Source organism: Anser anser, assembly GCF_964211835.1.
Source record: "Anser anser genome assembly, chromosome: 21".
NCBI lineage: Eukaryota > Metazoa > Chordata > Aves > Anseriformes > Anatidae > Anser > Anser anser.
Window position 1 is genome coordinate 6,162,937 of NC_139742.1, and position 25,854 is coordinate 6,188,790.

Below are 25,854 nucleotides of genomic sequence, written 5' to 3' on the forward strand. Positions count from 1 at the left end.
CACTAGGGTGCTTTCATTTGTTATCCCAGTTCTCGAGCAGAATTCCCAGGGACCAGGCTTCCCAGAAGAACAGCTGCACCCTGAGAAAACAGTAGACTTTTCCATACTGCAAAAACCCCTCTGCACTCACTTTGGGAAGGCCAGGAGACTTGTAAAAAAGTGCTGGGCTCTGTGATGCCTTTTACAAGCCTCCTGTAATGGGCACGAAGTGAGCTGAGCTGCCTGCCCTAGTGTTTGGGCTCCTCAGGCTGCTGGAGCAGAGCATAGGAGAAGAGACGCGCTGGGACAGAACAAAGGGGTTACCATAGCCCTTTTGCAACTCCTACGTTGCTTGTTTCGGTTGAATAGCTCTAGTTTTGTTCCTGAGGAACATCTCTGGCCTTCAGGCTGAGGCAGGAGGGGAGAGGATCTGAAAAAATAGCTTTTGCAGACATGCAAGATCCAGGGAGTTAGGATGCTGTGGTCACTGGAACTGTTCTTGTGGTTTAAACTGCTACTGCTTATCCCATGGAAAAAGAGTGCTTTCTTTTTCGTTAGGGGCTTAACAGATTGATTGTCTCCTGCTGTGAACAGGACTGTGCTACAAGGTCTTTGGAGTCCTTGGAGACTGTGTGGATGCCGAAACATCCTCCTTCGTGCCACAGCCACCAGCCTTGGTCTCATTTAATGCACAAAAGACTGCTCATGCTTGTGTTGCCAAGAGCAAAGTTAGGGGTGCCTGGAGTTCATTGAACTGAAGCTGCTCTTTCCATTTCTCTCCTCTCCTGGGTTTTACAAAGGAGGCCAAAAATTACCAGGCGACCATCCATCCCCCCAGAGACCTGTGAGCCTGGGCTGGGTGGTGCATGTACCGGGAGAGCAGACGGCACATTAAGGATAACCAGGTGCTGGCAAGGATGGGGCTCTGCTGCTGCCTGCTGTCCTGGGGCTGGCTGTTGTAGCTGTGATGCCAGCCTACATCCCTCTGGGTTTTATTCTCCATTTCTTGCCACTTTGACCCTTTTACAGCCCATCTCAAGGATGGGAAGAAGCCCTAGCTCCGTGAGGGAGCGTGCTGCTGTGAACTGGTTTCCATGTCGAATCCCTTGCAGGGTGGCGTTGGCCAAGTTGCCTCACCCCAGGTACGTACCCAGCTCTCTGCCTCTGAAACAGGAATAATCTGCTTTTTAAAATACTTGGAGATCTGCTGTTGGAAAGCCTATGTAAAGGCTAGATATTTATTAACTCTATTAGTAAATGCCTCAAATTTCCTGTGTCTTTATCTTTAAGCAGTGAGGTTAGTACTAGAAACCAAGACGTAAAAAGAGATTAGTGGGAAACATTCATTTAAATAGTTTCTTATCTGAGCACTTTTCTGGCAGAAGAGTGCATTGTTTATATCACTTTGGAAGAGATTTAACCCAAATTTAGAAAATCCTCTTAGTCTGGAGCACGCATTTCCCTAGATGATATGCTGCTGTGGCTGTATTGATTTCATTCTACTATGCAAACTAATAAAACCTTCCCAAACTGGCAAGGCCTTAGCTCAACAGGAGACACCTCAGCAGCCCCAGGGCCAGGTTGCTCAGTGGTATCTGTGGGTCCCTTTGTGCCCGGCTGTGCCCCCTGAGGAATGAAGGCTGCGGCTGGGGGCGTGCTGAGGGCTGTGCCTGCGCTCTGCAGCAGCATGAGTACAGTATCGGGCTGTGCACACTCATATTTTCCTTGGCAAGTTGTACGACTGTAAACAGCAAAATATTCCAAGGCAGTCTTTTTTTTTTTTTGTCTTGCCTGAGCAATGAGTTTTCCCTACAAATCTCTGTTCGCATCTTATTGATTCAGCATGTCGCAGAGTTATTTTTCCTCTATTTTTATTAAAGAAGGTTGTACCCCCTGGCACCCCCCGCCTGCTTGTTATATTTGACGTCTTTGTCTCTAGATGGCAGAAGGCTTTTTCCAGTGGTTGCTTACCACAGCTTCTTGGCTTTGTGCACAGGCTGGAGGGATGCAGTGCCCAGCTGGAAAGGCAGACAACTTTCCCATTTGCCGTGATGCCTGTAAAATATAAGTATTGAGTCCAAACAAGCAAGCAATAGCTTGCATCCATTCATGAGAGCGTACCGTAGGGGACTGGTACAGAGGAGATGAAATCCTAGCTCAGAAGTCAGTAGCAAAATTACAGTTGTCTTAACAGATCCCCCGCATTTCACCTGGGGTGTGACCAAGCAGCTTTCTACCTTGTTGTGTTGGCCATGAGTTGTGAGCCACTGACGGTGAGTGGAGGTCTGGCTCTGGCAAGGCAGCCTTTTATACGTAAATACAGTTCTTAGTTTCCATCCTGATGTCCGTGGTCAGAACAGCGTGGAGAGGAAAACAGGATTGTAGCCCACATCTAGGAGGGAGAGCCTGGGGCTAGGCTCTGCCTTTGCTCTGTCCATGGGCAGCTCTTCCAGCAGATAACCTGCCTTTGAGCTCGGAGCTGAAGGAGGGGATGCTGTGTCATATTTTATCTGAAACTGCTGCTGTTTGAGCAGGTCCCTGACAGCTCTCCGCAGCCTGTGCCCCGCCAGCCCTTTGCTGAATGGCGTGCAAGCTCAGGGCAAGGTGGGGCTTAAACTCAACGGCTTCCTCCTTGAAGACAGAAGTGTAGTGACCAGCAGGGTTTGCTAAGCACGGAGTTACAGCCCCCTGTGCTGAGCTCTGGCTGAGGGACACGGAGCACAACAGGACAGGGGAGAGCCAGCTGCTGGGTGCGTTGGTGGTACGTGGGGCACGGGGGGACTTGGTGCAGCACGGGGTCTGTCTGAACGAGAACGTGTCATGCCATTGCGTTCTGGCTCAGTACCTCTTTTATAATTGTTTGATACCTTCCAGATTTGTATCAGATATAATGAGACTATGCAGAAGGCCTTGTGGTGACCTTTTTGTGTAGTTAGCGTGGTCTTTCACAGCTCTGGGGTGCAGACCGTAAGGAGCTTGGAGCCATTCGTTCCTCTGGCGAGCTGCAAGGTCATGAATGCATCGGGGCGAGTTCTCCTGGCGTCTTTGGTCAGCCCCATTAAGCATCGGCATGGGCTCTGACAGGCATTAAGTTATACTGTGAGAAGGGGGAACTGTTAAAATGACTGTGGTAGTCAACGGGGTGAAATAATGCAGATTGATGGTCCATTTTTGAGGACAGTCATTGCAGCAAGGTTTGTGAATTCTTCCAGAACATAAAGGATTTAGGACTGACTTTTAAGGAGGTATTGCATTTATCGGTAGGGCACTTCTTCTAAAGAGGATAGGAAGCACTGTATCATTAAATATAGAGTAGGATTAATGTTTCACTTGTAAACTACACAGTGTAATCCTCAGGGCTGCGTATCCTTGTGGGACATACTGAAAGTACTTTGGTGGACCAAAAGGAGAAAAAAGCACTGATTTTCACCTTTCTCTCTCCTTCGCACTCTCACGCTTTCTACACGGTGCTGCTAAAGCCTTGCCTGCCATCTGAAGCCTGCCCAGGGCTGAGAGCTGCTGTTCAAAGGCACAGCTGATGGAGGACCGGGCACAGCCTGCAAGGCAAGGCGTGAACGGTCAGGATCAGCAGCCTCAGCAAGGGGTGCTTTTCACAGCGCGGCCAAGGAGAAAGCGTTCCTGTCTCCTCGCTGTGTTTTCCTCTCGAGGCTCCCACCAGTTAATGCGCAGCTCATGGCTGAGCCTTGTAAACGAGACTTCTGGTTACCCTTCACTGGCCCCAGGAGAGGGGAGTGAATCAGCTCTTGGCCCCGCAGAGCCTCTCGCTGGGCGCGTGCTGGTGGAGCAGGGGTGGTTTGGACGAGGACAAGCAGGCGGCTTGGCCCAGGCTTCCTGGTGACCTGCTGTCAAGTGCTGCACTGCGTGCTGGGGACAGTCTTTAAGCTAGCTGCTTTTACACCAGGCTGCATCAATAAGTAATGCTGATGTTTTTCTCCTCAGGGTTTTCCTGGTGATTTTGGGGAACGAGGACCTCCAGGCATCGATGGGAACCCAGTAAGTTGATGGCTTTTCCCCTTGTTTCTTTTCATTGTGGTAGACATATCGTGCTAGTGAGAGCTGAATGAAGCTTCTTGGTTTGGTGGCAGCTGATAGCATTTTGTTGTTCCTCCTGAAAAACAAATGCACGCCCCTGCCCTGCTTGTGCAAGCTGCAAATTCCTGCGTTCAGCTCAACATCCTGTAACTGCCGGGTCGTCATGTTGCCATTTGCTTTCTGTCTCCCTCCGTCATCTTCCTTGCACCTTGGTCTTGATAGATGCTTTCTCATCCTGAGGATATGATTAGAAGAAAAATCAGGTGAGAGAAGGTAGGGATGCTGCTCGTGAGGAGCAAGCAGTGGCCAGAGCATGTGGTCCATGCCACAGGAATCGCCCTCTTGACTCTGGTGTGCTCTGGATGTAGCAGTGTGTGAGCGGAGCAGCAAGACAGGGCCTGCAGAGAGAGGGCTACATCGTCATAAGGCACCACAGATGGCTACGAGACTGCATGAGCCCTCCAAGGAGCAGGCCTGGTGCTCAATTGTGGAGAGGTCCGAGACAGTACGCAGAGAAAGAGGCCACCCCTCTCCTGCTTTTCACCACATCTCATTTCCTGACCAGGTACAGCGAGCTGGTACTGCATGGTTTGCATCTCACTAGCATGTAGCTGTGAGCTTCTAAAGTGCTCCAAGCTTAGTGCCTTTCCTCAGCAAAAGGGAACCATCGGCACCGGTACAAGTGCCAGGTTGCCTGCTCTGGAGCCTGGGTGTGCCAGGGAACAGATGCAGAGGTCTGGGCTTCTGCACCCCTGCTTCATGCCTCCCCCGGCCCCAGCGCAGTGAGAGAGGTCTCCAGGCCCTTGAGTTCTCGGCCTCCCTCCGATCTCCATCTGACCCCTGCTGGCTTTCTAAGAATGGGATGTGTCTCCTGGGAACTGGGTCAGGATGGTCCCAGAGACCATCTGAGCAGCTGGATGCTAATAAGAATTATTTTGCTCTGTTCTTGCAGCACTTCGTGCCAAACAGTTGGGTATGTGCTGTGTTTTCCACTGCTCACAAAACATGCCATTGTGGATTGTAAAATTATCAGATGTATTAATTATTTGAAATTATTTTCTGAATGGCTCTGTCAGTTCTTCCTCAATTAGCAGACGAGGCGTCCTGATTCATCTGTGAAATTCATACTGTCTTGGCTGTTCACACACAACATTGCAGTGTGGCTGTGGTGTTCAATGGAGTGATTTGTGTGAAGCAATCCACGCCTTACGCGTCTTAAGTTCCCATTCATCACATATGCGGCATAAAAGTTATTTTCACAAGCAGCTCCAGCCAGCAGGCCAAGCTCAGCTATGCTCCAGCCTTTGTGGGAATTCAGCAGCAGAGTTACAATTGCAGTGAACTGAAAGAATTAGATTCCCAAGGAATCCTTCTGCAGGAGTTTTCCCATCCCTCAGTCAACATAAGCCGTGGGTCAGAGTGGAATCAGTAGTCCCAGAGTAGAAAACTTTCTAGATTGTATTGCTGTTTCCAGCCAGCCCACCAGGAAGAGCAGGAGTCCTGGAGGTCAGGAAGACTCCATTTCTACAAAGAACTTGTTTTGTTTTCATTTAAATTCGCTAGTTGTCTAAGCCCCATTCAGAAGATGTGCTCTATGTTAGTCGAACGCCAGTTCCCAGAGCATCGGGGAGCAACAAATGTCCTTTCCGTTAATTCATCCAGAAAGATTGCTCTTCTTTCATCTTATCAACGGCTCTTAAATATTAATGTGCCTTGGAGATCGTAGAATGAAAACAGACTGTTTCGGCGGACTTGAAGGGAGGTTCACAGGGTCACGAGTGGAGTCACAGACACAGAAAAATGCCAGAAAGTCTGTTTGCGGAACAGACAGCTATGCTGAGTTTGCTAGGTGGAGCATGCAGCTAAATCGCAGGCAGGCGGGCAGGCTGCCACGGGTCCTGAGCTGCCCCATCCTCCGTTTGATCCCCGAGCACTTACGCCACTGCCGTCGCACGGCGATGGACGAAGCCAACAGCCTCTGATCTTTCCGTGCCTCCCAGACAGAGCCAAGGCTCCCGCGACCGCAGGGGCATTCTTCCCTCCTACCATCTCGCTGAGAACTGTCGAGCCATTGCATTCCAGATCCCCGTTCCCGGAGCGCTTTAGCCACTCTAATTAGTCTCTTAATCACAGGAATTGGACATGGGAAAGGACTGTTGATTCATCTCCTTGTCTCATGTCCCAGTGCCAGATTCATGCACTGCAAAGGAGGATGGAGCCCTATTTCCCTCACAGGTCAAGGACCAGCCTGTCACTGCTGATGGCCAGGAAGGGAGCACCTGGAAATCCCTCCTTCCCAGCCCAGGGAATGGTTTAAATGACAATTTGTCTGGCCTGCCTCTCCCAGAGGAGTCCACCCCCTCCTCTTCCAAGAGGAAATCCTTTTGCATTACACTGAGGCCGTGTGTTTCCACATTTACCCTTTCTCTTAAGGAATACCCAGGTGACGTAACTCAGAAATCTAGGCAGTCCCACCCGGTGGGACCCAGAGCTGAGCATTCAGCCAGCCTTCATCCCAGCCACCCTTGGAGCCTGCAGAGCTCCTGGGGAGACCCAGGCCACTGTGCAGCTCCTCTGCCGAGCGTCCCCGGGGATGTTTCCTCTCCTCGCTGAGCCTAGCACTGCCAGGCCTTGCCTGGATGCTCGAAGCCGACCTTGTTGCAGTAGCTCTGAGGACACAGAAATCCCACCCGTGAGGAACAATTGCTCCACAGATGTCCCAAGTATGCAGGAAAGGAACCGGCCATAAAAAAGCAATTTTAGGCTGGTTGAGATTATGAAACGCTTTTTGTGTGTGCTTGCCCAATAGTCCTTTACTCCACTTCCCATAAAATAAACACACGTAACCCTTTGCCCAGGAAGGCTGAGCACGTTTAGTCACGTTGCGTCCCCTTCTCTTTCATTCTTTCACTGGGCAAATCTTGCCATAAAAGGGGAGCTTTATTGCACCGAAGGGGACTCCACCAGATGTGCGCCATAAACCGAGCTGGTCTGTCAAAGAAAGTAGCCAGTGTGATCCAGAGCAGGGGTAGGGTTGCCTGAGCCAAGGGGAAGTTTAGCAGTTCCAATGCACTTGTCTGGGGAGGCCCTGCTGGAGCTGGAGGTGTGTGCGGGCAGCTCCTTGCTCCGACAAGCAGCCTGCTTGTCGGAGATCCGCTAAGGGAAAGGCACAGGGACAGGCTGAGCTTCACGGAAGGATTGGTGAAGTGCCTGGGGAGCTAGACGGGTGATGTGTGGGGGTCTAACAGCTCCTCTGCTGCCCTGTGCCAGGAAATGCTCCCAGGCATCTGCTGGCACCCCTGGCACCCACCTGTCTTTGGGATGCTGGCACAAGGGGAGTTTGTGGTGAAGCTGGGAACTCAAAGCAGACCCGGAGAGCAGCCCGTGCCCTTGAAATGGGGTGCTCTGAGCCACTTGGAAAGCCTCTAAGGGGAGGCCAGATGGACGAGAGCAGGCTGCTGGTTCCCTATGTTACACCACCCCTCCTGGGTGCTCTCAGCCTCGGAGTACCCCATGGTGCCAACCACGCTGCCAGGGCCCATCAGCCAGCACCAGAAGCCAGTATACCCTCTCTTCAAATTGCCCAGTTTAATTTTCATCTGCATTCTCCTTTTTTCATGAGTTTTACTCTTTCTTAACCACTCCCAAACCCTCACCTTTCCCCGTGCAGAGCAGCACCTTGCCTCTCCATCCCACCCTAGCTTTGCAGCCCCCGTGCCCCCTCTCTGCCCAAGCCTTCCCATACCTCGAGGCAGCTACCACTGCTCTCCTGCCTGCCCCACGCACATAAAATGCTGCTTTTATCCAGCCTGCTGCTGGGAGGGGACATCAGCCTGCAAATAGCTGCAGAGCAACAAGCAGCCCTGTGTCTGCAGAGGCTGAGCACCCACAAGAGCGGGTTCAATGGCGTGGAGTCTCTCCATCACTTTGGCCAGGGAAAGGGGTTGGGGAGCGGGGAGGAAGGGGGAGGGACGGTGTTTTCCCTGCCCTCAAGCCCTTGAAACACTGAGCTGCCTTTCAGCCTCTGTTTGTCTACAAAGAGCCCATAACCATGTCGGTCTGTCTTTCCTTTTAGGGAGAATTGGGAGCCCCAGGTCCTCCTGGAGTCCTTGGACTCATTGTAAGTACAAAAACAAATGGAGATCTGGCTTCTCGGGGCTTTAACCCTTTTGGTGTGCATAACTACACACAGATTTTCTCCTTCCTGTGCCGGGCAGTGAAAGGGATGACTGTGTATGGGGGAGGCGTGACGGCTGGGGAGAGAGGAGTGGGCTGGTGGACCGGTAGGTGGAAGAGAGCAAACCCTTTCTAAGCAAAAGGGAACAGAGTAAATATTTACTGTTAGTGCACTTACTGCTAGATAATTCGCCCTTTTGATAACATTTACCAGGGTATTTCTTCTAAGATGCAATATTCATTCCATGCCAGAATCTGTCATCTTTTTAAAAGCGAGTCCCTGGGAGCAGTAACCTAAGGATGCATAGTTCTTGCTCACTGGAGAGACCACGTGCAGGAACTGTCTGTCCTTTGGGTATACAGGAATTTTGCACATGCTCCCACCGTCCCACCACTAATCCAGGTAATTGCATACATAGCCAAATTCCACCCTTCGTTACACCCCTCCCCAGCAGGAGATAAATGGCTGTAAGGAAGGGTGGCAACTCATCCCCTGGCAGCTGTGCCGGGGGTTAGTGAATGCCCAGCTGAACATATTCTGGTTTATTTTTAGGGCTCAGTACTTGTTTCAAGGTATTTCCTTCCACGCACAAGAAGTGGTAGGCTCTGTTAGCAACTATAGCTTTCTTTCAAAATAGTTCCTCCTCAGCTACGATAATCCATGAAAATTTGATTTGCATTGAATGGTTAGAAACAGACTCCTTTTGCCATCCCGTAACTTAATTACAGGAGCAAGTAAGTCAGGCGAGATTAAGGCCTTGGCCATACTGGGCATTGCACAAACACAGAGCACCAAACCTGGAAATTTTACACTCCTTGGAGAAAAAACAGAGAATATGGTAGTATAAGTGTATTTGTCTTGCAGATGGGGGACTGGGGCAAAGGTGGATCATTTTGTTATGGGCTTCTTCCCGGCTTTACTTCTGAGGCAGAAAGTCAATCCTTGGCAGTGCTGTTTTTTCAAGAGTCGCGTGCCGCAGCAGTGACGCTCGGCTGCTGGCTGCTGGCACTGCTCCAAGCAGATAAAAACCTCAGCCCAAGATTCAGCTCAAACTGAGCAGGATCCTGTGTCCTGGGAGAACAGGCAGCTCCTGAATTCGGGCTGCTGAAGCATCTCTGGCAGGACTGATCTAAGGGTGACCCCTTCCATTTCCCCAGGGAGAAAGGGGCACTTCCAGCCTGCCTTCTCCTCCCTGCAGGGCAGCAACCAGCCCCCTCCTGCCCTGGGCTGGCTGCAGGGCACATGGAGGCATTGGGGTTTGCTCCCGGCTGGCCCACGTCCGATCCCTTCCTTCCTCCCCGCTACAGCCCCCCAGGGACCGGCTGTTCCCTCCGCGTGCCCTGCAGGTGTTTGGGCTCGCTGTTTAAAAGGGGCTGGAGAGCAGAATTAGAGGGAACTAAAGCCTCTTGCTCTCCTAATTAGCTGTGCGGGCAAAGCTTTAAGTAAATGCGTTTCTACAAGAAGCCTTTATGCTGGGAGGCATGAAAAGGGCATCTGTTAGGGGCCGCGGCCCAGCGCTCCCGGCGTGGCTGCGGGCCCTGACTGTGGGCCAGGGCCGCGCTCCCTCAGCAGGGCCGGCCCTGTTTATTGACACGCTGCCCACGAGGCTGCCGCGCCGTATCACTGGCTCCCTTCATGGGCTGAGAGCAATCAAAGCCTGCTTCAATGTCGGCCACTGAAGGCTTCCTTTTATACGTGCGTGTGCAGGTACACACAGCCACCATGAACTCCAGTGTCCCAGGCAGCAGCTTCTCGCGCAAGGCCCGATACGTGATGCCGGGCTGTCTTCTCGCTGCAGCCAGTTGTCCAGGCTGCTGAGGCACCTCTGTCCTTTCCCTCCTGTTTCTCCCCTTTCCTCCCCATATCAGTCTAGATATCAGATCTGAGTAGCAACCCAAATTTCTTGACCACTGCCTTTTCTTCTGCTGTTTGGGTCTGTGTCTTTTTGGCACTCCCTGAATCTCCCTCCGGAGAACTCAGGAATGAATACTGTGGTGGCTTCTTTCTGAGACCACGAGTAACTTCACCGAGAATAAATACACTCCAGGCCTGTAGTAAACCCGCTCAATATTTTGATTTTTCAAATGGTGGAAAAGAGAAAAGAATCTATTCATAAAATGTATGAATTTAGGAAGAACAGACAGAACCAAAATCTCAGATCCTACAACAGTTGCAGACTTCAAGGTGTTTTCTTAATTAGTTTTTGATTATTTTGCCACTAATTTACCACCCTGAATTCCTTAACTAATAGAAGCTAAATGTGAGACGAACATCCCATGCATTTTTACTTAGAAGCTGTCCACATATAAAAGGTCTCTTGACTGGTCCCAGGATGCTGCTTCTGCTGAAGTCAGTGGTGTGGCTCCTGTAGATTGAGGGGTACTGAGGGACTGGATGGGAGAAGAACATGACACCACATACAGCTATCTGTTGGCTTGGCACCTAATGACTTTGGTAATTTTCATTCTCTTACTAGGGTGACATGGGCTCTGTTGGACCTATAGGCTATCCAGGACCAAAAGGCTTAAAGGTGAGAGAATACCCGAGTTACGTGAGCTCTCGTCCCTCCATGGCAGGACTGAAGATCATTCTTTTCCTCCCTCGGGTGACCGTCCTGAGGGGAAGGATGGTCCCCAGTATTGCTTGTCCATTCACCCAGACACAGGACTGCTCAACACAACATCCCGCTGGTGGTCTGCAGTAGGTGCAAGTTGCTGGAGAATGCCAGGGGCATTTCCCCTGCACGCCTCCAGCCCAAGAAGGGTGTTTGAAGAAGGTTTGGTGGAGCGTGCTTTGGGAGCAGCCTGGTATTCAGGCTAGGGGCTGTGCCAGGCCAGCGCTGTGGGTCTGAGCCACCAGCCCCCGCAGGGACATCAATGTCATAGGCCTGAGCAAGTCTTCTTGGTGGCTCAGTCTCAGCCTGAACTTTCTTTTGTTTCAGGGGCTGATGGGAAACCCTGGAGAACATGGACTGAAAGGTGATAAGGTGATCTGAATACTCCCTTATTGCACTGTGTTTTAATTTTGCATGGGAAACCCCCTTTCTATTTTCTCTTTCTTATTCAGCACCATGGTACTGATTCCACTCTGGCTGGCTCTTTGCTCCCTCCCTTCCATCCTACCCTTTTCTTGAAAGCAAAGTTTTGATTTTTCTTTCTTTTATGATATCTGCTCCATCCTCTTTTCCATGGAGCTCTAGTGTAGATCAGTGATGCTCAGCTCCTCTTTGGAGCTTCTGTCTCCCACTGATGATAACGGTAACCATAAGATTATCTGGTGTTTTGCTGGGCTTTCATGTTTTTATATTGGTTACATGATGGGATGGGGAGGAGGGTGAAGACCTAACACTGAAAATGGGTTTGCATAAGTGTGTTTGGAGGAAACATGATATAACAAAGCAGCACAGCTCGCTGGAACAGACAAACAAGCTGGATCCCCGGGAAAACATCTTGTGTGTTAGGTACCTCTGCTCCTGTTCAAGAGGCTCACCTCAGCTCAGCCTCCTGCCGAGAGGAAATTGCCTTATGCCGAAATGATATAAATCACTTTAGAAAGAGAGAAAAGGAGAGGGGCATTGATGGCAATGATTTAGTGCTGCTGGCACAGAAACACGCAGCTTGAGCTAAATCAGCATGAATCTGCCTGTGTAAATGTCTCATTGTCATGAGAACCATCCTCCTACAGATATTCAGCTGCAGGATTTATTTAGTCTGAAAGAGTGGGAGGTGCAGTCATTTATTGTTGGCTCTGATTGCTCAGGAGGGCAGTGCAAAATGACCATTAATTGTATTCTCCTCCTTCTGTGTGATGTTTTATTCTCTTATTAGATGTTTGCTTTTAGAGAATGATTTAGTAGCCCAAAACAGCACATGGAGGAAGTAGTGTCAAGCCAATTATTTCCACTCTTATTATGTTATAGCAGTTCTTTGCCAGGGCTCCTGTCTGTAGTTTCCATTTCTCCCCTGTACTGCCTTTTCACTTTTGTAGAGAGGAAGGACAGGGCAATAGAAGGGCTTTTTCTCTAGGACAAGTTTAAGACATCGGAGCTGGTTTCTTGACTCAACACCAATTCCCAGAGGCCACAGACTCTTCTGACTGCTCCTCGGAAGAAATGTATTAAGAACTGGCCAGCATTTAAATCAGTGTTCAGCAAAACTAACCCTTGTGGACATTCCAGTATCCATCACTTTACACAGACTGCTGTATTTATCCCCAGTATTTCTCCAGTTGCTGCTATCACAGTAATGACCAGTTTGCAGCTCTCTGTAGAGCTATCCTCACGACAGTCCCAAGAGCAGAATTACTCACCATCTCCCAACAGCCCTGTGCTCAGTCTTGCAGCCCCTCTCCTGGGGTGCCGAGAAACTTTCCTTTCACTGCCCAGCTACCTCTCCCACTGCATTTTCCTTGGACAGGACAGACTCCCTTCCTGGCTTTCGTTACAGCCCTTTCCTGATCCAGGACTGACAAACCATCCCTCCTGCTCAAGCTTCCTCTGTCCCTAAGGAGTTGACCTTAGTTTGAATATCCTGGGGCACTATCAAACACTCAGATCAAACAATAATACCAGATACGAGAGAGAGCTTCCAAACAGCTTGTGTGTATCCTTTCCAGCAGTCCAAAGGCCAAAGGGATGGAAAACACAGGGCAAAGGGAAACCAGATTTACTTAGGCATTGATGGCCACAGTTCTCATCTGCTCTGGTGAATGCATGCAGCTTTAACATTGCAGGTCTTAGCCAAAGCATCCCAATTTTCTGTACCTGCTTGCATGAGTACAGACAAGGTTCCTCAGCTCTCCTTATGTTTGGGGAGGATTTAGCCAGAAACAGCTTTGTGGGTTTTGCTCAGTTACTTGGTTTTCTGATTTGTTGGTCTTGCTGTTCAGCTAGTTGGCCCAGTTTATAATGCATCCCTTCTCCAACTGATCAAAAGGCTGTTGCTTTCATTTACTCCAATAATTCTTTAGTGAATTGCGCATCAAGACTTTTTATTTTCTCTCACTCTGATTTGGGCTTCATGAGCAAAAACACTCATCCCCTCTTACAGCTTGTTTACATTTGTGTTTTAATTGTTTAAGCTCTGGTACCACTGAGAAATGTAAATGATAGCTGGTCTTGCTGCATTTCCTCAGTTAATAGCAAGGGAAAATCACTGCCTTCAAGTAGCTCATGGTCTAAATGTACATGTGGTTGGAGGATGGGATGTTTATGCTCTTCGTGAGGGCTTCTGAGTCGCAGAAGTGATCGAGGAGGAAGATACTAGAGGTGGGAAGTGTACCCTGGCCTCTTGGACTCTGTCCTCCCCGCATCATCTTTCGTCTTGTTGTCTGCCTCATTTCAATGAAGAGGTTTTCCATCTCAACCTTTATTTAGAAGCTGTGTGAAAAATCTTTCTTTGTCCCTTTGCCTTATGCCTTTCAGTTGAAGCTGGTCTTAGAAATGTCTGGCCTAAGGAAACCCATGGTGTCGGAAAGTAGAGGCAGGATTTCTGTGTTTGCATAGTGCCCAGCTGGGCTTGGGCTGCAGAAGGACCCTGCATAGAGCAGACTCGTGTTGGAGGCTCCGTTCTGTCATCTCCAGCGGTCGTGTCACTGATAGTTTCTGCTGCTACTGCTATTTTTGGGCTGGAACATCTTAACTGATTTCGCTGACTGCTTATTCTTCTTTTTCTGTCCATTAGATTTTGACTTCATTAAAATCATCCATCATCATCTTCAGACAAAACTATCTTACTGCTATGACCAGAAACATAAGCAACCTGCCTGAGTCATGCACTTATTCTCTGTGCCTGTCAGTCTGAAAGTCTGCCTCCTGCCATTCTTGAAACATTTCCAGAGCACAATTGTATGGAAATCTGCCTCTGCAGAGATCCTCATTTAAAGCTCGGTCACCTCCCAAGTCACAGTTCCCTTCTCTGCTGGGTGCTGAGGATGCAATTACCAGGTGAAGTTAGCTAACTAATCAGAGAAACCAGTCCAGCCCCTGTGCAGCCACCATTTCCCTGCATGCTGGTGTTTTGCTGGCTGGAGCACACGCATCCTGCTGTGCTACTCGATGAGTACGTGAGGTCCTTGAGCTCCCTTCGAAGAGTAGATTAGTTCAGACTTCCAAGCCGATGCTTTTTGCCTGCAATGCCTTCACAGGGAATGCTGCAGAAGGACGGGCTGGCACCGTACCTTGAATTTGCACAGCCCATAGAGCAGAAAGTTGTGTTAGAGTCTGGGAGTCCTGGTTACATCCCTGCTCATGGACAGGGCTCAGGAAACAGTTCAAGATGCATCATTTCCCACAGGAGCTGAGCTGCCATCTTCAACTGTCCAAGCGTCTTTCCTGAGACTTTAAGTGGGCACCCCGAATTGCTAGTTCATCACTGAAAGAACCGAGCCATGTGCCAAGTGTGTTGAATGTGCAAGATGAATGCATCCAGGTCCTAGCAAGCACAAATGATGCTCAAGTCAGTCGACAGGAGCTGTCAACCTCACCAAACATCTCCATTCCAGCAGCATGTCAGCACCTTACCCCAGAGAGTCCCAGCCTACTGAAGGCTGCATCTTGTACGAGGATGTTAGTTGGATTCTCTTGAAAGCAGTTTCTAATAAACCCGTTTAGAAATGGAAGCTTTCCCCAAAGACACACAAGGGATTAGTGCAGAAGTTTCCCATTATGCAGCCAGAGGGGAGAGGGGTGAATGTTCTGCTCCACCACAGCTTTCAGAAAGCTGGTAAATCTAGTTAAACGTCACATTTAAAAAGAGGAAGGAAAAAAAAAAGGCCCTAGATATTTGGCAGCATCTGAAGTGCTAGATCAGCAAGGGCAGAGAGCAGCAAACCTCGCTGCCCCATGCTGACAGCAATCAGTAACCATTCATAATTAGCAGCTCCTAGCAGATGATAGCAGCCCCGAGGGTCGCTCCTCGCACCTTCCATCTGCCACCACCTGTGTCTAAGGGACAGCAGGGCTTTCAAGAGCATCCCACATCCTCCTTGGCGAGGGACGGGTCTTTCTCCCATCACATTTTTACAGAACTTGGCCTCTTCTGTACATCCCCGTGGAGCTGCCCGTGCTGTGCCATGTGCCGCTCCCTGGGGACCCTGCGGTGTGCCAGGGTACCTGGAGCACAGCCCGGCCACGGAGATTTCTGTGGATGTGCTGATGAAGATTTAATTAGATGTCTGCGATCTCCTGTGCAGCCCATCTGTCTTGGTCCCTGTCCAAGTGTGTGGCCTCATGCAGATTTGTCCTCTTCACTCAGGAGCAGCTGGAAGAGAAGAAGTCGAAGCCTGAGCACGGTGCAGTGTGGCTGGGTGCTGTGTGCCTGAGGCTGCTGTCTCTGCCCCCTTGGGAACAGGTCTTCACTGCAATGCTGCATCTTTCAGGAATGCTGCTGCTGTTCTGCTTTGCCACAACAGAGTTTTTCGTTGTATTTTGGGCGTTGTTTCCTACATTACTTTGTTCAGTATTCTACTTAACCCAAACACGTACATCACGTGGAGATCAGGTCTGAAGTAGAATAAGGGGCAACACCCCGCTCCTCCTACATCTTTGTATCTAGACAGGCAAGTACAGAGCACACCAGTGCTAGCCAGCCCTTCTGCATCCTTCTCATAAAAGGCAGCCCAGAGGTTATGGTGGTTTTTGCAGCTTCGGTTTTCCCCCAGAATGGGTCTGTCTTCTGTTTCCATTTCCATGTTTTCCCAGAGGCAAGGAGAGGGGGCAGAGGGGGCTGTGTCTGCTCTTACAGGGAGAAGTGGAATTACTGCATAACCCTGAAAGAGAGTGGTCTTGAGAAGCCGCGTGGTGTGATGAGCACAGAGGGAAGGTGGAGGAAGCGGAGGAAATCCTAGCTCCTTTTTCCTATGAAGGAGTTTTATGAATGAGGACATCTGTAACTAGTGAAGGACATGGCCCAGTAAAATATGTCGAGTAGTTTTGCAGTGTTAGCTCCCCATATATTGCCAAGCAGAAAATCCTGGAAGAAGAGATGTCGGATTGAGAGCAAAATGAGGTTTTTGCTCGGACATCTCCTCTGGGTGCTGCAGGCAGCAAACCTGTGTCATGCGTGCAGATCGGCCGCTTCCTTCTCAGCAGCGTTGCATGAAGAGGGGCCTCAGGGTGAAGCTGCGTTTCTTTTTATAGGTGAAACATGAAGCATAGGCAATATCCCATGGGTAGATCCCATTTGCAATTCCAGATCATGCATTCCTCCCCCTCCCCATGAGCAGAGTGCTTGCAGACCCTTCTCGTCATCTCAGCATCACTTCTTTTTTTATAATAAACACTCTGACCTCTCCTCCTTACTTTCTTCCTCAAGTTAAGCACACACAGCCTGAGTCAGTGTCAGATTTATGTCCAAGGCAGCTAAAAGTGGGTGCCCTGGTCTTCAGTTTTGCTTTGGGGTATTAATGGCCACTGCCAACGCATCGTTCATGCCCTGCTGTTTTGCTGTGCAGGAAAATGAGCTGGGCCATACAGTAGTTTTTTGCCACCCCTATTGTATCTAATACTTGTGGTTCATCCAAACCAAAGCTGTGTAAATAGCTGATTTTTTCCATTTACTTGCTTTGCCAAAATAAAAGGGGGAGATGGAAAGTAGTTTAGATGAAGCAAAATGTTTGGTTTGACTCAAATTAAAATACTTCAGGCTAAAAAAAAAAGAGTAAATGCATTTAACTTTTTTTAAGAATGGCATTTCGATTTTGATATATAAAAGACTTGTTTTGAAGATGACTCAGTCAAATGTTCTGAGAACATTTACCAAAACATTTAAGCAAATTTAGCATGAATCCATGAAATGTTTCCGTCATTGAATCTTCATGCTTCTTAATTAACTTTCTTCTGGAAAAGCTGTGTCCAAAAAGTCTTTCCCAACTCAAGTCTTAACCGTTCACAATTTCATTATCCCGTGCAAGTTACCACAGTAATTATAATTATTTCAACCCTCTGATAACAAGTGGGTGGTTTTTGCCTGAGTAGAAGTAGACTTCCTCTGTCATCTCTCTGCAGGCTTTGGCTCTGAAGCAGAAGTCCATGTGTCTTCCACGTGGAGTATGTTTAAACATAGATCCCTTTACTCTTGTATGGCTTGTTCCCTTACTGGGAAGACCATTTTGGATGCGTGTGCCATGTATGGGACACAGTTCCTCAAGCAGTTATTTCTGGTGGGTCTTATCAGTGTACCAGTTTCTGATAGTCACTCCTCGTTTGTCTTCCCATGAATTGAATTTTTATTTATATATGAATTTTCTCTGCCTCCTCCTTGACTAAGCCTTTATTTATATGAAGACTGTATAAATGAGGTTGGGAGGGACCTCAGGAGGTTACCTGGTCCAACAGCAGGGCTAAGAGGTAATACAAGATAGCCACTGTTTCTAAGAAATCCTTCCTTTAGGGATAATTACTTCTGCACAGGGAGTCAGAATGTGTTAGGAACTTCTGAAGAGGGGAAAGACAGCTCAGGTAGAAAATATTGTCACTGTTGCTGTGCTCAAAGTTGGGATCCCCACCCCAGTGAACAGCAGCCTACCCCTCCCAGGGAATCTCACCCAAAATGCTGCCAGTGGGATGGTTGTAAAGCGTTACGAGAAGTTACTCTTGTTTTCTTTTGGGAGAGAACTGATCTCTGGTGCCAGCAGCAGGGACCCTGAGTATTGTTTTCTGTGCTGTAGAGCCTTATGAGAGAAAAGGTCCATTCATCAAGCGCTAAGCTAACTCTTCTGTTCAGCTGAATTTTAACACTTCGCCACCTTCACGGTTGCTGTTAGCCAGAGGAACGTAGCCTCTCTTCTTGCAGCCTCCATGGAAACACAATGCTTGCACTTTCATATTTTTCTTTCCCTGCAGTTTCATTTTTCAGTTCGGAATCAATGTTGGGAAATGCGTACAGTGTTCAGGATTGTTGTTACAGTTAATGCTATCTACAGTTTGTCACCAGTTCAGTTTTGAATGGAGCTGGTGGTGAGACTTTGGCTGTACGTTGCACCGTCTAGCATCTACCTGGGCATTTGGGCTATTGCTGTCGCCTATTTTAACTCTCTTTGGTGGTGTGTATCCAGGGTGATCAGGGAGGAGCAGGTGTGCCAGGAGATATCGGCTTCCAAGGAGACAAGGTAATTGTTCTCCCTTTCTCCATCATTTTTTTTCCCCTTTTATGGGTACTTTGTGTGGCCACCAACCTCTCTACGCCTCTTCAAGCCGTGAGGAGCTGGAGCTAATTGCTGCCTGTTGCCTGGTCCCCTTCTTCAGATAGTTCCCCTTTGGGATACTCTGCTAAAATTTGTGTTGTTAGATGGATTTTGTTGTTACTTATAGTAAAAATGATCTGCTAGTGGCTTTCCATAAAAAAGGCCATATCCTCATGCAGAAGCTGGAAATGATGGGACAGGATTGGACCGGTGTGCCTGTGTGTGGTCCAGCGGCTGCTGACTCGGAGAATTTGAGTGCTCGGTGCAGCAACTTAAACCCTGACCCAGTGAAGCACTTAACGCTGTGCAGAACTGCTGAGCAAATGACTGCTCCCCCAGGACTACAACGTGATGCTGACTTCAGCTGAGTAAGGCTGTACTTAGCACTGCACTGGGGCCTACATGGCCCTGAGACAGCCAACTGCAGCAGCTCATGTGCTCCTCAGGGCTAAAGTCATCCCTGGCTTTAGCAGAGACATCTCACTGATACCAGGGCAATCGTCCTGGCTCCTCGCAGGGCTGAGTTCGGCCCTCAGAAACTGCTCCTATCTCTGCAGAGTCTGGGGCTGGAGCAGAGGGAATTGGTGTTTTTTGATGCTTTGTTGTGTTTTCTGAAAACTCCTCTCTTTCTCTCTCTTTCTCAGGGTAGCCAGGGTTTGCCTGGGGTCCCTGGGGCACGAGGGAAGCCAGGCCCCCTGGTAAGTAACCAGATGTCCTCTGCTTCCTCATCTCCCTTTCCAAAGGCTGAGTGCCCAGCTGGAAAGACAGCTTGGCAGGGGTGTGCTCTGCTCAACAGGAAAGGCAGCAGCCGGGAGCCAGCTCACTTTTCTCCATTTTTTTCTGATTTCTGCAGGGAAAAGTTGGTGACAAAGGTCCGGTCGGGTTTCCAGGACCACCTGGCCCTGAGGTATGTCCCACAGTGCTGGGGATTGCCGTGTGGTGGGATTTATTGTTCTTTAATTAATGAAGGTCCAGTTTTGTTCAAACGGAAAATGGGACAAACTGTCCATCTTGTACCCTCTGACAACCCTACACTCACATTGCCTGATCTGCAGTTAGTCTTTCTGCCTGATCTTTCCAAGCCTTTTTCTTCCTGTTTTGTTACTTGCAAGTCCCATATGTAACCAAAAGGTCATTGTATTCCAAAAGGTCAGTCTCCAAAGATTGTCCCTACCTTGGCAAACAGCATGTCACAACCCGTCACCTCTCCCCATCTTTCGCTTTTAACAGCGTGGCAGACACTCACTGCAAAGCAGAACATCCTATCGTTTTGCAGAGGGAAGCTCTCAAGGCTTTTCTTAGGAGCTTCCAAAAGTTGTAAGAAAAAACAGTGGTGAACTGAGACAGAGCCCCACAGTGTCTCACAGCCGCCGGCCAGTCTCTGTGAACACCGGTCTTTCTCATCACGTTGTTTGACCCTTTTTGTTCTTTGGTTGGTTGTCTGGGGCAGAAGATTCATTTCTTGAGTCTTGCACCTCACTTTCCACCTGCCCTCCTCTTTTCAAGCCTGGGGCTTTGCTTCTCTGCTAGGATGTGATGGAACATCAGTGGCTGTGAGGTGACCAAGATAGGTTCATGACCCATTCTGCATCTCATGTTTTCCTAGTTTCTTCTTTCTCTATTTGTCATCGATATCCTGGAGGTTTTGTTTTTTTTTCAGTTCTTCGCCTGCAAAGTACCATTTCAAGTAAAAAACAACCCTCACTGCCCTTAACAAAAATTTTTATGGTGATACCTTAAACCCGGGCTCGGCTTCCCCCCGGCGTATTGTGGTTTTTCTCCCTCATAAGCAACCAGACAATGCCTGTGAGATGCTAGAGAGCCTCTTCCAGCACGACCGATAGTCTGTTTTCCCTTCATCACTGCTCTGGTATTTTACTGGGTCTGGAAGGGCTCTCGGTCAAGTGCTGCCACTTAGAAATCTTTGCTCTTTGTTGCTATTGGAAATAACTGCAGATTCCTTTGTGTGCTCGGCGAAGGGGTGGTGGGTGGAAAGGAGCCGCTGCCTGGCTGAGGGCGGCCGCTAATGAGCATGTCAGCACCTTTCCTAATTCCTCGCCCGCTGCCCTTTGTCGCCGAGGCGTGCAGTTTGTCTCTCGGAGCAGTGAGATTATGCGCTGACTCATAAAGATTAATTAAAACCCAAATTGCCGTTTTTAGCCGTGTGATGACAGGAAGGCCCTCACAGCAATAAATCTCCTCAGACGGTGGACCTAAAGGGAGCTGCTGGGGAAGGCTGCCCTTGCGTCCAGCCGATAGCGCGGCTTCCGTCGCGGTGTTTCCTTCCCTCTGGGTGCTGCGTGGTGGCCCACACACGGACACCACCAGCACACAACCAGCACTTAGCCTTTAACTGAACCTCTCACAGAGGCTGCAGACGTCCTCCTTTGCACCCCAACTTTTTCTCCTTTTCTTCAGGGCTTTCCGGGGGACATTGGCCCACCAGGAGAAAATGGCCCTGAAGGCCTAAAGGTGAGTGGAGCTGAGAGCGAAGCTCTGTAGGGGTGGGAGGTAGACAGGGAAAACAAAGTAGTGGGAAATGGGGAGAGAGAAAGCCCTGGAGATTCCTTAAGATTGTCCTGGCCAGCGTTTCAGCGTGGTCTGTTTGGCTTGAGGTCCTTCCAAGAGTGGGGTTTTCTTTTTTTTTTTTCAACTTTTTTTCTGTAACAAAATTGACATTGGATGATGTCCCGTGACTGTGAAAGAAACTTTCTCATTTTAATGGCCCTTCTGAGCTTATATTACTATTTTTCTGAGTATCTTTTCCTTTGCCTTCTTCTCAGGGGAAACCAGGAGCACGAGGGTTACCTGGGCCGAGAGGACTGCCTGGACAAGAGGTGAGTGTCCTCAAACAAAAAGCAGATTGGATTTAAAGAATAATGTTGAATTTTGAAGATTAATGCACACTGAAGTGGTGCCTGTGTTTTGAAATCCTCCAGTCCCTCAGAATTTGGAAGTAAATGCTTATATTCACTGGTCAGAAGCCCACAGAAGAGGAGCTTCCACTAGGCTGCAGTCCTGAGGCCTTTGCTTCCAGTCACTGCTGGCATCCCTTGACCCCAAACTCTGCACCGGCTTTTCTTCTTAAGTCTGTTCCCCCACACCCACACACACTCCCGAACAGATGTTAATGCCCTTTTTCCTGCACATCCCTTTGCACAGACATGCCCTGACCTGGCTTTTGCTTTCTGCTCCTTTTAAGTGAGTTTTCTTTCAACTGTGAGACCTGCAGACTCTGCTCTCTCACATGGAGCAACATTATTAGTAAAAAGAGTGCATAAACTGAAACTGCTATTTGCAAAATTTGTTTGCCCCAGCATCTCAGAGCTTGCAGCTTTCACCTGTCACTGAATGGGAAGACTTGAAGCTTAATTCCAGTCGCAGTCATTAAAAAGGGACAATTGTCATTGATTTAATTGTCCCGGAGCTGCAAATACTTCATGGCAGCAGCAGAGAAGGCCCGAGGGCCCTCCTGTTTATCCCGTTCCAACTCCAGTAACTTCAATGTAGTTTCTTCTGGGTCAGACCAGCGTAAGCTGTTTGCAGTCATGATACATTTTGCAAAAAATGCTCAGTGCACTCATGGGCAGGAGCTCAGACTAATAGCACTAATCATTCTGAACTTTTTCTGGGAATTCTTTTGCTTGCTCTCTAAATGTGATTAATGCAAATTAGCTCATTTATTTGCACTGAAATAGGGAAAAAATATTCTAGGCAATTTACAAAGGGAATCGAAGCCCTGCATTCCAGGTTCAGGCAGGCATGACCAAGCTGCCTTCAATTTACTCTAGTTAGTGAGCATAAAAGTAAGACTGAAGACATGGACATGGACTTTGACATGAGCTGTGCCGAGGGACTCTGAATGTGCACCACAGCATACAACTGTGCCTTCACTGCTTCTGTTACCTGAGGCGGAAGGTCGAGGCTGTGAATTACACCCTCTTTACAAACGTGGCGTATTGTGTGTGGCTTGTCTGAGCCCACCGGGCTGGGTTCCTGACTTCCAGGCCCAAGTTCAGCCCGCCAGCTCATGCCACTTCATTACCATGGCTGACCACCTAAATGAGAGCAGCAAGAACCGTGGCTGCCAAGGGCGCTTTTAATTTCTCTCTTGGCAGTTGGTTTTAGACACTTGAGATAATTTTTGTGAAGCTTAATTGAAGGTCTCCTAGAAACTGTAGATCTGATCCTATCACATTAGAAATTGGTGTAGAGCCAAGGGAGAAGACCGAGTCCAATTGCTGTGTGAGATTTTGAGATAGCTCCATCGTGTAGCAAGTGTAGTCCCATTTGAAAGCAAAAGGGAAACCTCCATGCAGTTGCCAAATGGTTCTGTGGGAAATTTTGCAACTCCCTTTTTGTGGGGCAAAAAAAAAAAAAAAAAAAAGAGAGAAAGAGTAGAGAGCTCTACAGCATCCATATCCCTGCCAAATCAAATGAAACAGAGCCCTGTGAGCATGTCCAGTGTATCCCATGGGCCAAATGCAGCCCGTGATAAGCCCACCCAACTGGTTTTGACTTCGGTCAAATTTTGGGTGGCCTTTACTGGCAGGACTTGACTTCAGATTTTATTCCTGAGGTGGGGAGAGGAGTTGAGGAGCCTCAGAGATGCTGAACTGCCTGCTGTAGGGTTCAGCAGGACTCGGTTTTTAAAATGTGACAGCTGAACACACAGCCTGTGTTTAACCACTGCTTATACTGCAGACCTTTCATTCTTGCTGCATGGTGAGACCAGACTTTGTCACTACTTTGCCCTTTATTTTAATTTCTTTTCACCTCAGGGAGACGAAGGACCCTTAGGACCACCAGGAGTCCCTGGTCCAGAGGTAAGTTTCAGTGGTGTACTCAGTTACTACCAGCTCTGTTGACTTTGCAGTGAAATTGTAGTTGAAATAACATGAAGCTTCAACCCTTCTGGTTTGAAGTGGGAAGTTATCTGCCCTTCTAGAAAATATTGCATTGTCCAATTGCGTGATCCAGGACGTATAAAAGACAGAGAACAGTCTTCCACAGGATGTTGAGTAAGACTCTGATTTTATAATTTGTTTAAAGTATCAGACCTTGAAAAACTAACATTCATACACAAGATAAAGCGCTTTGACTGGAAACCATCTTTGTAAGCAGCTCTGATGTTTGCTTCCTTGATTTATGGTATTTTTCAATAAAAGTAGAAGGAAGAGAAAGAAAAAAGACAGGACATTGAAGTAGAGTCCTTTTTGTCATCTACATCACTCTGAACATGGTGATGTATTGCAGAAATGCAGTTAGGAGAAGCAAAAAGAATATTATTGTCTCCATGAGCCTGCCAGCTCACAGGGTTTTGTAATGGTTGTGAACATAATTGTTATTGCAAGATAGTGAAATATCTTGTAAATTGGAAACTGCTGAGAGCTTCTAAGTGGATCAGGAAATAATTTTTTATCTTGCATTTCCCCTACTATTCCATTAGACACTTTTATTCCTTTCTTGGAGCAACATAACAAATCCAGTTACCACAGCACCAGGGAGAACGCCATAATCGTTCTCCTAGCTAGAGGGAAGGATCAATGTGAACCTTTTGGTCTGCAGGTTTATTCCTGCTTTTCTAAATTTAGCTGCAGATGTCAGCCTGGCTTGCCCCACTGCAGGGACACTCCTGCTCCCATACCTTCTCTCGATGCCAGGGTTAGAGCCCACAAGAAGCCTACATGGCCAAGTCCCTGCCAACACCAGGTAAATGCCATCTTTGGGTGTTCAGGCAGCTGGTGTCTTTGCTGGCATCACAAGAAAATTTCTGGAAGTCGAATAAATCCAACTAAATGCTGTACAGAATGAGCTAAAAGGCAGCAACAAATACCTTGGCTTGGTTGATTACAGTCCATGAATAATGTTTCTGATGTGATGTTTAAGCAATGGAATCAAGCTGCAGGGGCAGAAATGTGCTGAACTTTAGAGTAGCTGTCTGGACATGTTCCACATAAATCAAACCCAGTGTCGCTCGAGACAGCGTTTTCTTCTTGTGTTGCCTTGGCATCAGTGAGGACTGCTGCATCCTTAGCACACTAGATTTGCTGGGACCATTGCTTGTAAGCTGCACCTTGTCATATGGATTCGCAGGCACACTGCTGTAACCCAGGGCAGCTACAGGAGTCATTATTTAGCTTTTTATATTTATCGTGTATTTCAGGGTCGACCTGGGCGGAAGGGATTTCCGGGAAGACCTGGTCCTGATGGTCCAAAGGTGAGGAAAGAGTTTGTTAATGATCAGGGAAGCAGAGAGTGGAAGGGAGAAGAGGTAGAGGAATGTCTCTTCTCAACTTCATTGTGCTCCAGGCCTAGGGTATTCGTTTCAGAGAGGACAAGAGGAACTGAGGTTTTCTCTTTTTCTCTCAGTTTTGGGCTCTCGGTTCTTGCTTGGTTTCTTCAGCAAGAAGAATGATGGTGTGTTTTTTAAGCCATGTGCTCTGTTATAAACAAGCATGTTTCTCCTTTGATATTCACCACCTCCACCCTCCACCATCTCATGTTATTTTCCATTGTTTCTCCACAATTTTGTTCTAAAACAATGCACATCATTCCTATCTCTGCTGCCTAATTAGCAGCAGGAGCCATCCCAGGGCAGTCCGCTCCACAAACCCACACTCAAAAGGAAAGAGAAATCCCAACAAAAACAACCTCTTCAAGCAGTAAATAGCAAAAATGTGGTCTGGCAGCACATCTGGAGTATCTGCCTACTGAGAAAATACAGCTGCCGTCACCCAGAGACAATACTGCTGAGCGGTGACTCTGGCCCCTGGATGGCCTGTCCAGGGGCACCGTGCTGGCCTTCCCTGCTGCCACGGCTGCCCCCATACCCCTGGCAGGTTTGGATTTCTCCTCTTCCTCCTGTTTTTCTCTTCAGCCCTCATTTTCCCCGTTCTCCGAATTTCTCTGATCCTACACTATGATTTAGCTTGTGTGGGTCGTTCCTGTGGTTTTCCTGCTCCATGTGACAGTAATTTGCCTATGGTGGAGGTTTTGTAAGAGCAGAATCAGGGTGCAGCAATGCCTGGGAATATTTAGGTTGCTTTTTGTTATTCTGATTCTTCCACCAGCCGGTGAATTTTCTCGATCCCTTCTCCTCTGTCACTCAGGAACTACACCTCCCCATGGCATCCACACTCTCACTCCCACTAGATGCTCCTCAAATCTTCCGGTTAATCCCTTTCCTACTCTCTTCCTGTGGCTGATGCATATCATCCTTCATCTGTCCATTTTAGTCAGCTGTTCAGATAGAAACGTTATGGGGTAGAAACACCCCGGCTTCAAGAGGATCCCTGATGAGAACTCTCGCCTTATTAACCGTAGGGATAAATCACCCAGGACTAGGCTATGCCACAGGAGAGCAGGCAGCCTATGTTTCAGTGTTTGAGTTTGGGTTTGTGTAGGTTGTGTCACCACAGCAGGACCAGCAGCTTTTAGGGGCATTTCACTCAAAACAGCAC

General features: G+C 48.4%; 1 protein-coding gene across 6 annotated transcripts in view; it reads left to right on the top strand.

The window, feature by feature from the left end:
* COL27A1 (collagen type XXVII alpha 1 chain) overlaps positions 1–25,854 on the top strand; it is a 197,103-nt gene that overhangs the window by 106,595 nt on the left and 64,654 nt on the right. For all 6 annotated transcript variants that reach the window (XM_083807795.1, XM_083807798.1, XM_083807794.1 and 3 more), the window contains 11 exons: positions 3,940–3,993; positions 8,108–8,152; positions 10,686–10,739; positions 11,151–11,195; positions 18,263–18,316; positions 19,036–19,089; positions 19,245–19,298; positions 20,810–20,863; positions 21,175–21,228; positions 23,173–23,217; positions 24,558–24,611. In XM_083807795.1, coding sequence (XP_083663921.1) covers positions 3,940–3,993; positions 8,108–8,152; positions 10,686–10,739; positions 11,151–11,195; positions 18,263–18,316; positions 19,036–19,089; positions 19,245–19,298; positions 20,810–20,863; positions 21,175–21,228; positions 23,173–23,217; positions 24,558–24,611 — 567 coding nt within the window. The remainder of the gene's footprint in view (positions 1–3,939; positions 3,994–8,107; positions 8,153–10,685; positions 10,740–11,150; positions 11,196–18,262; positions 18,317–19,035; positions 19,090–19,244; positions 19,299–20,809; positions 20,864–21,174; positions 21,229–23,172; positions 23,218–24,557; positions 24,612–25,854) is intronic.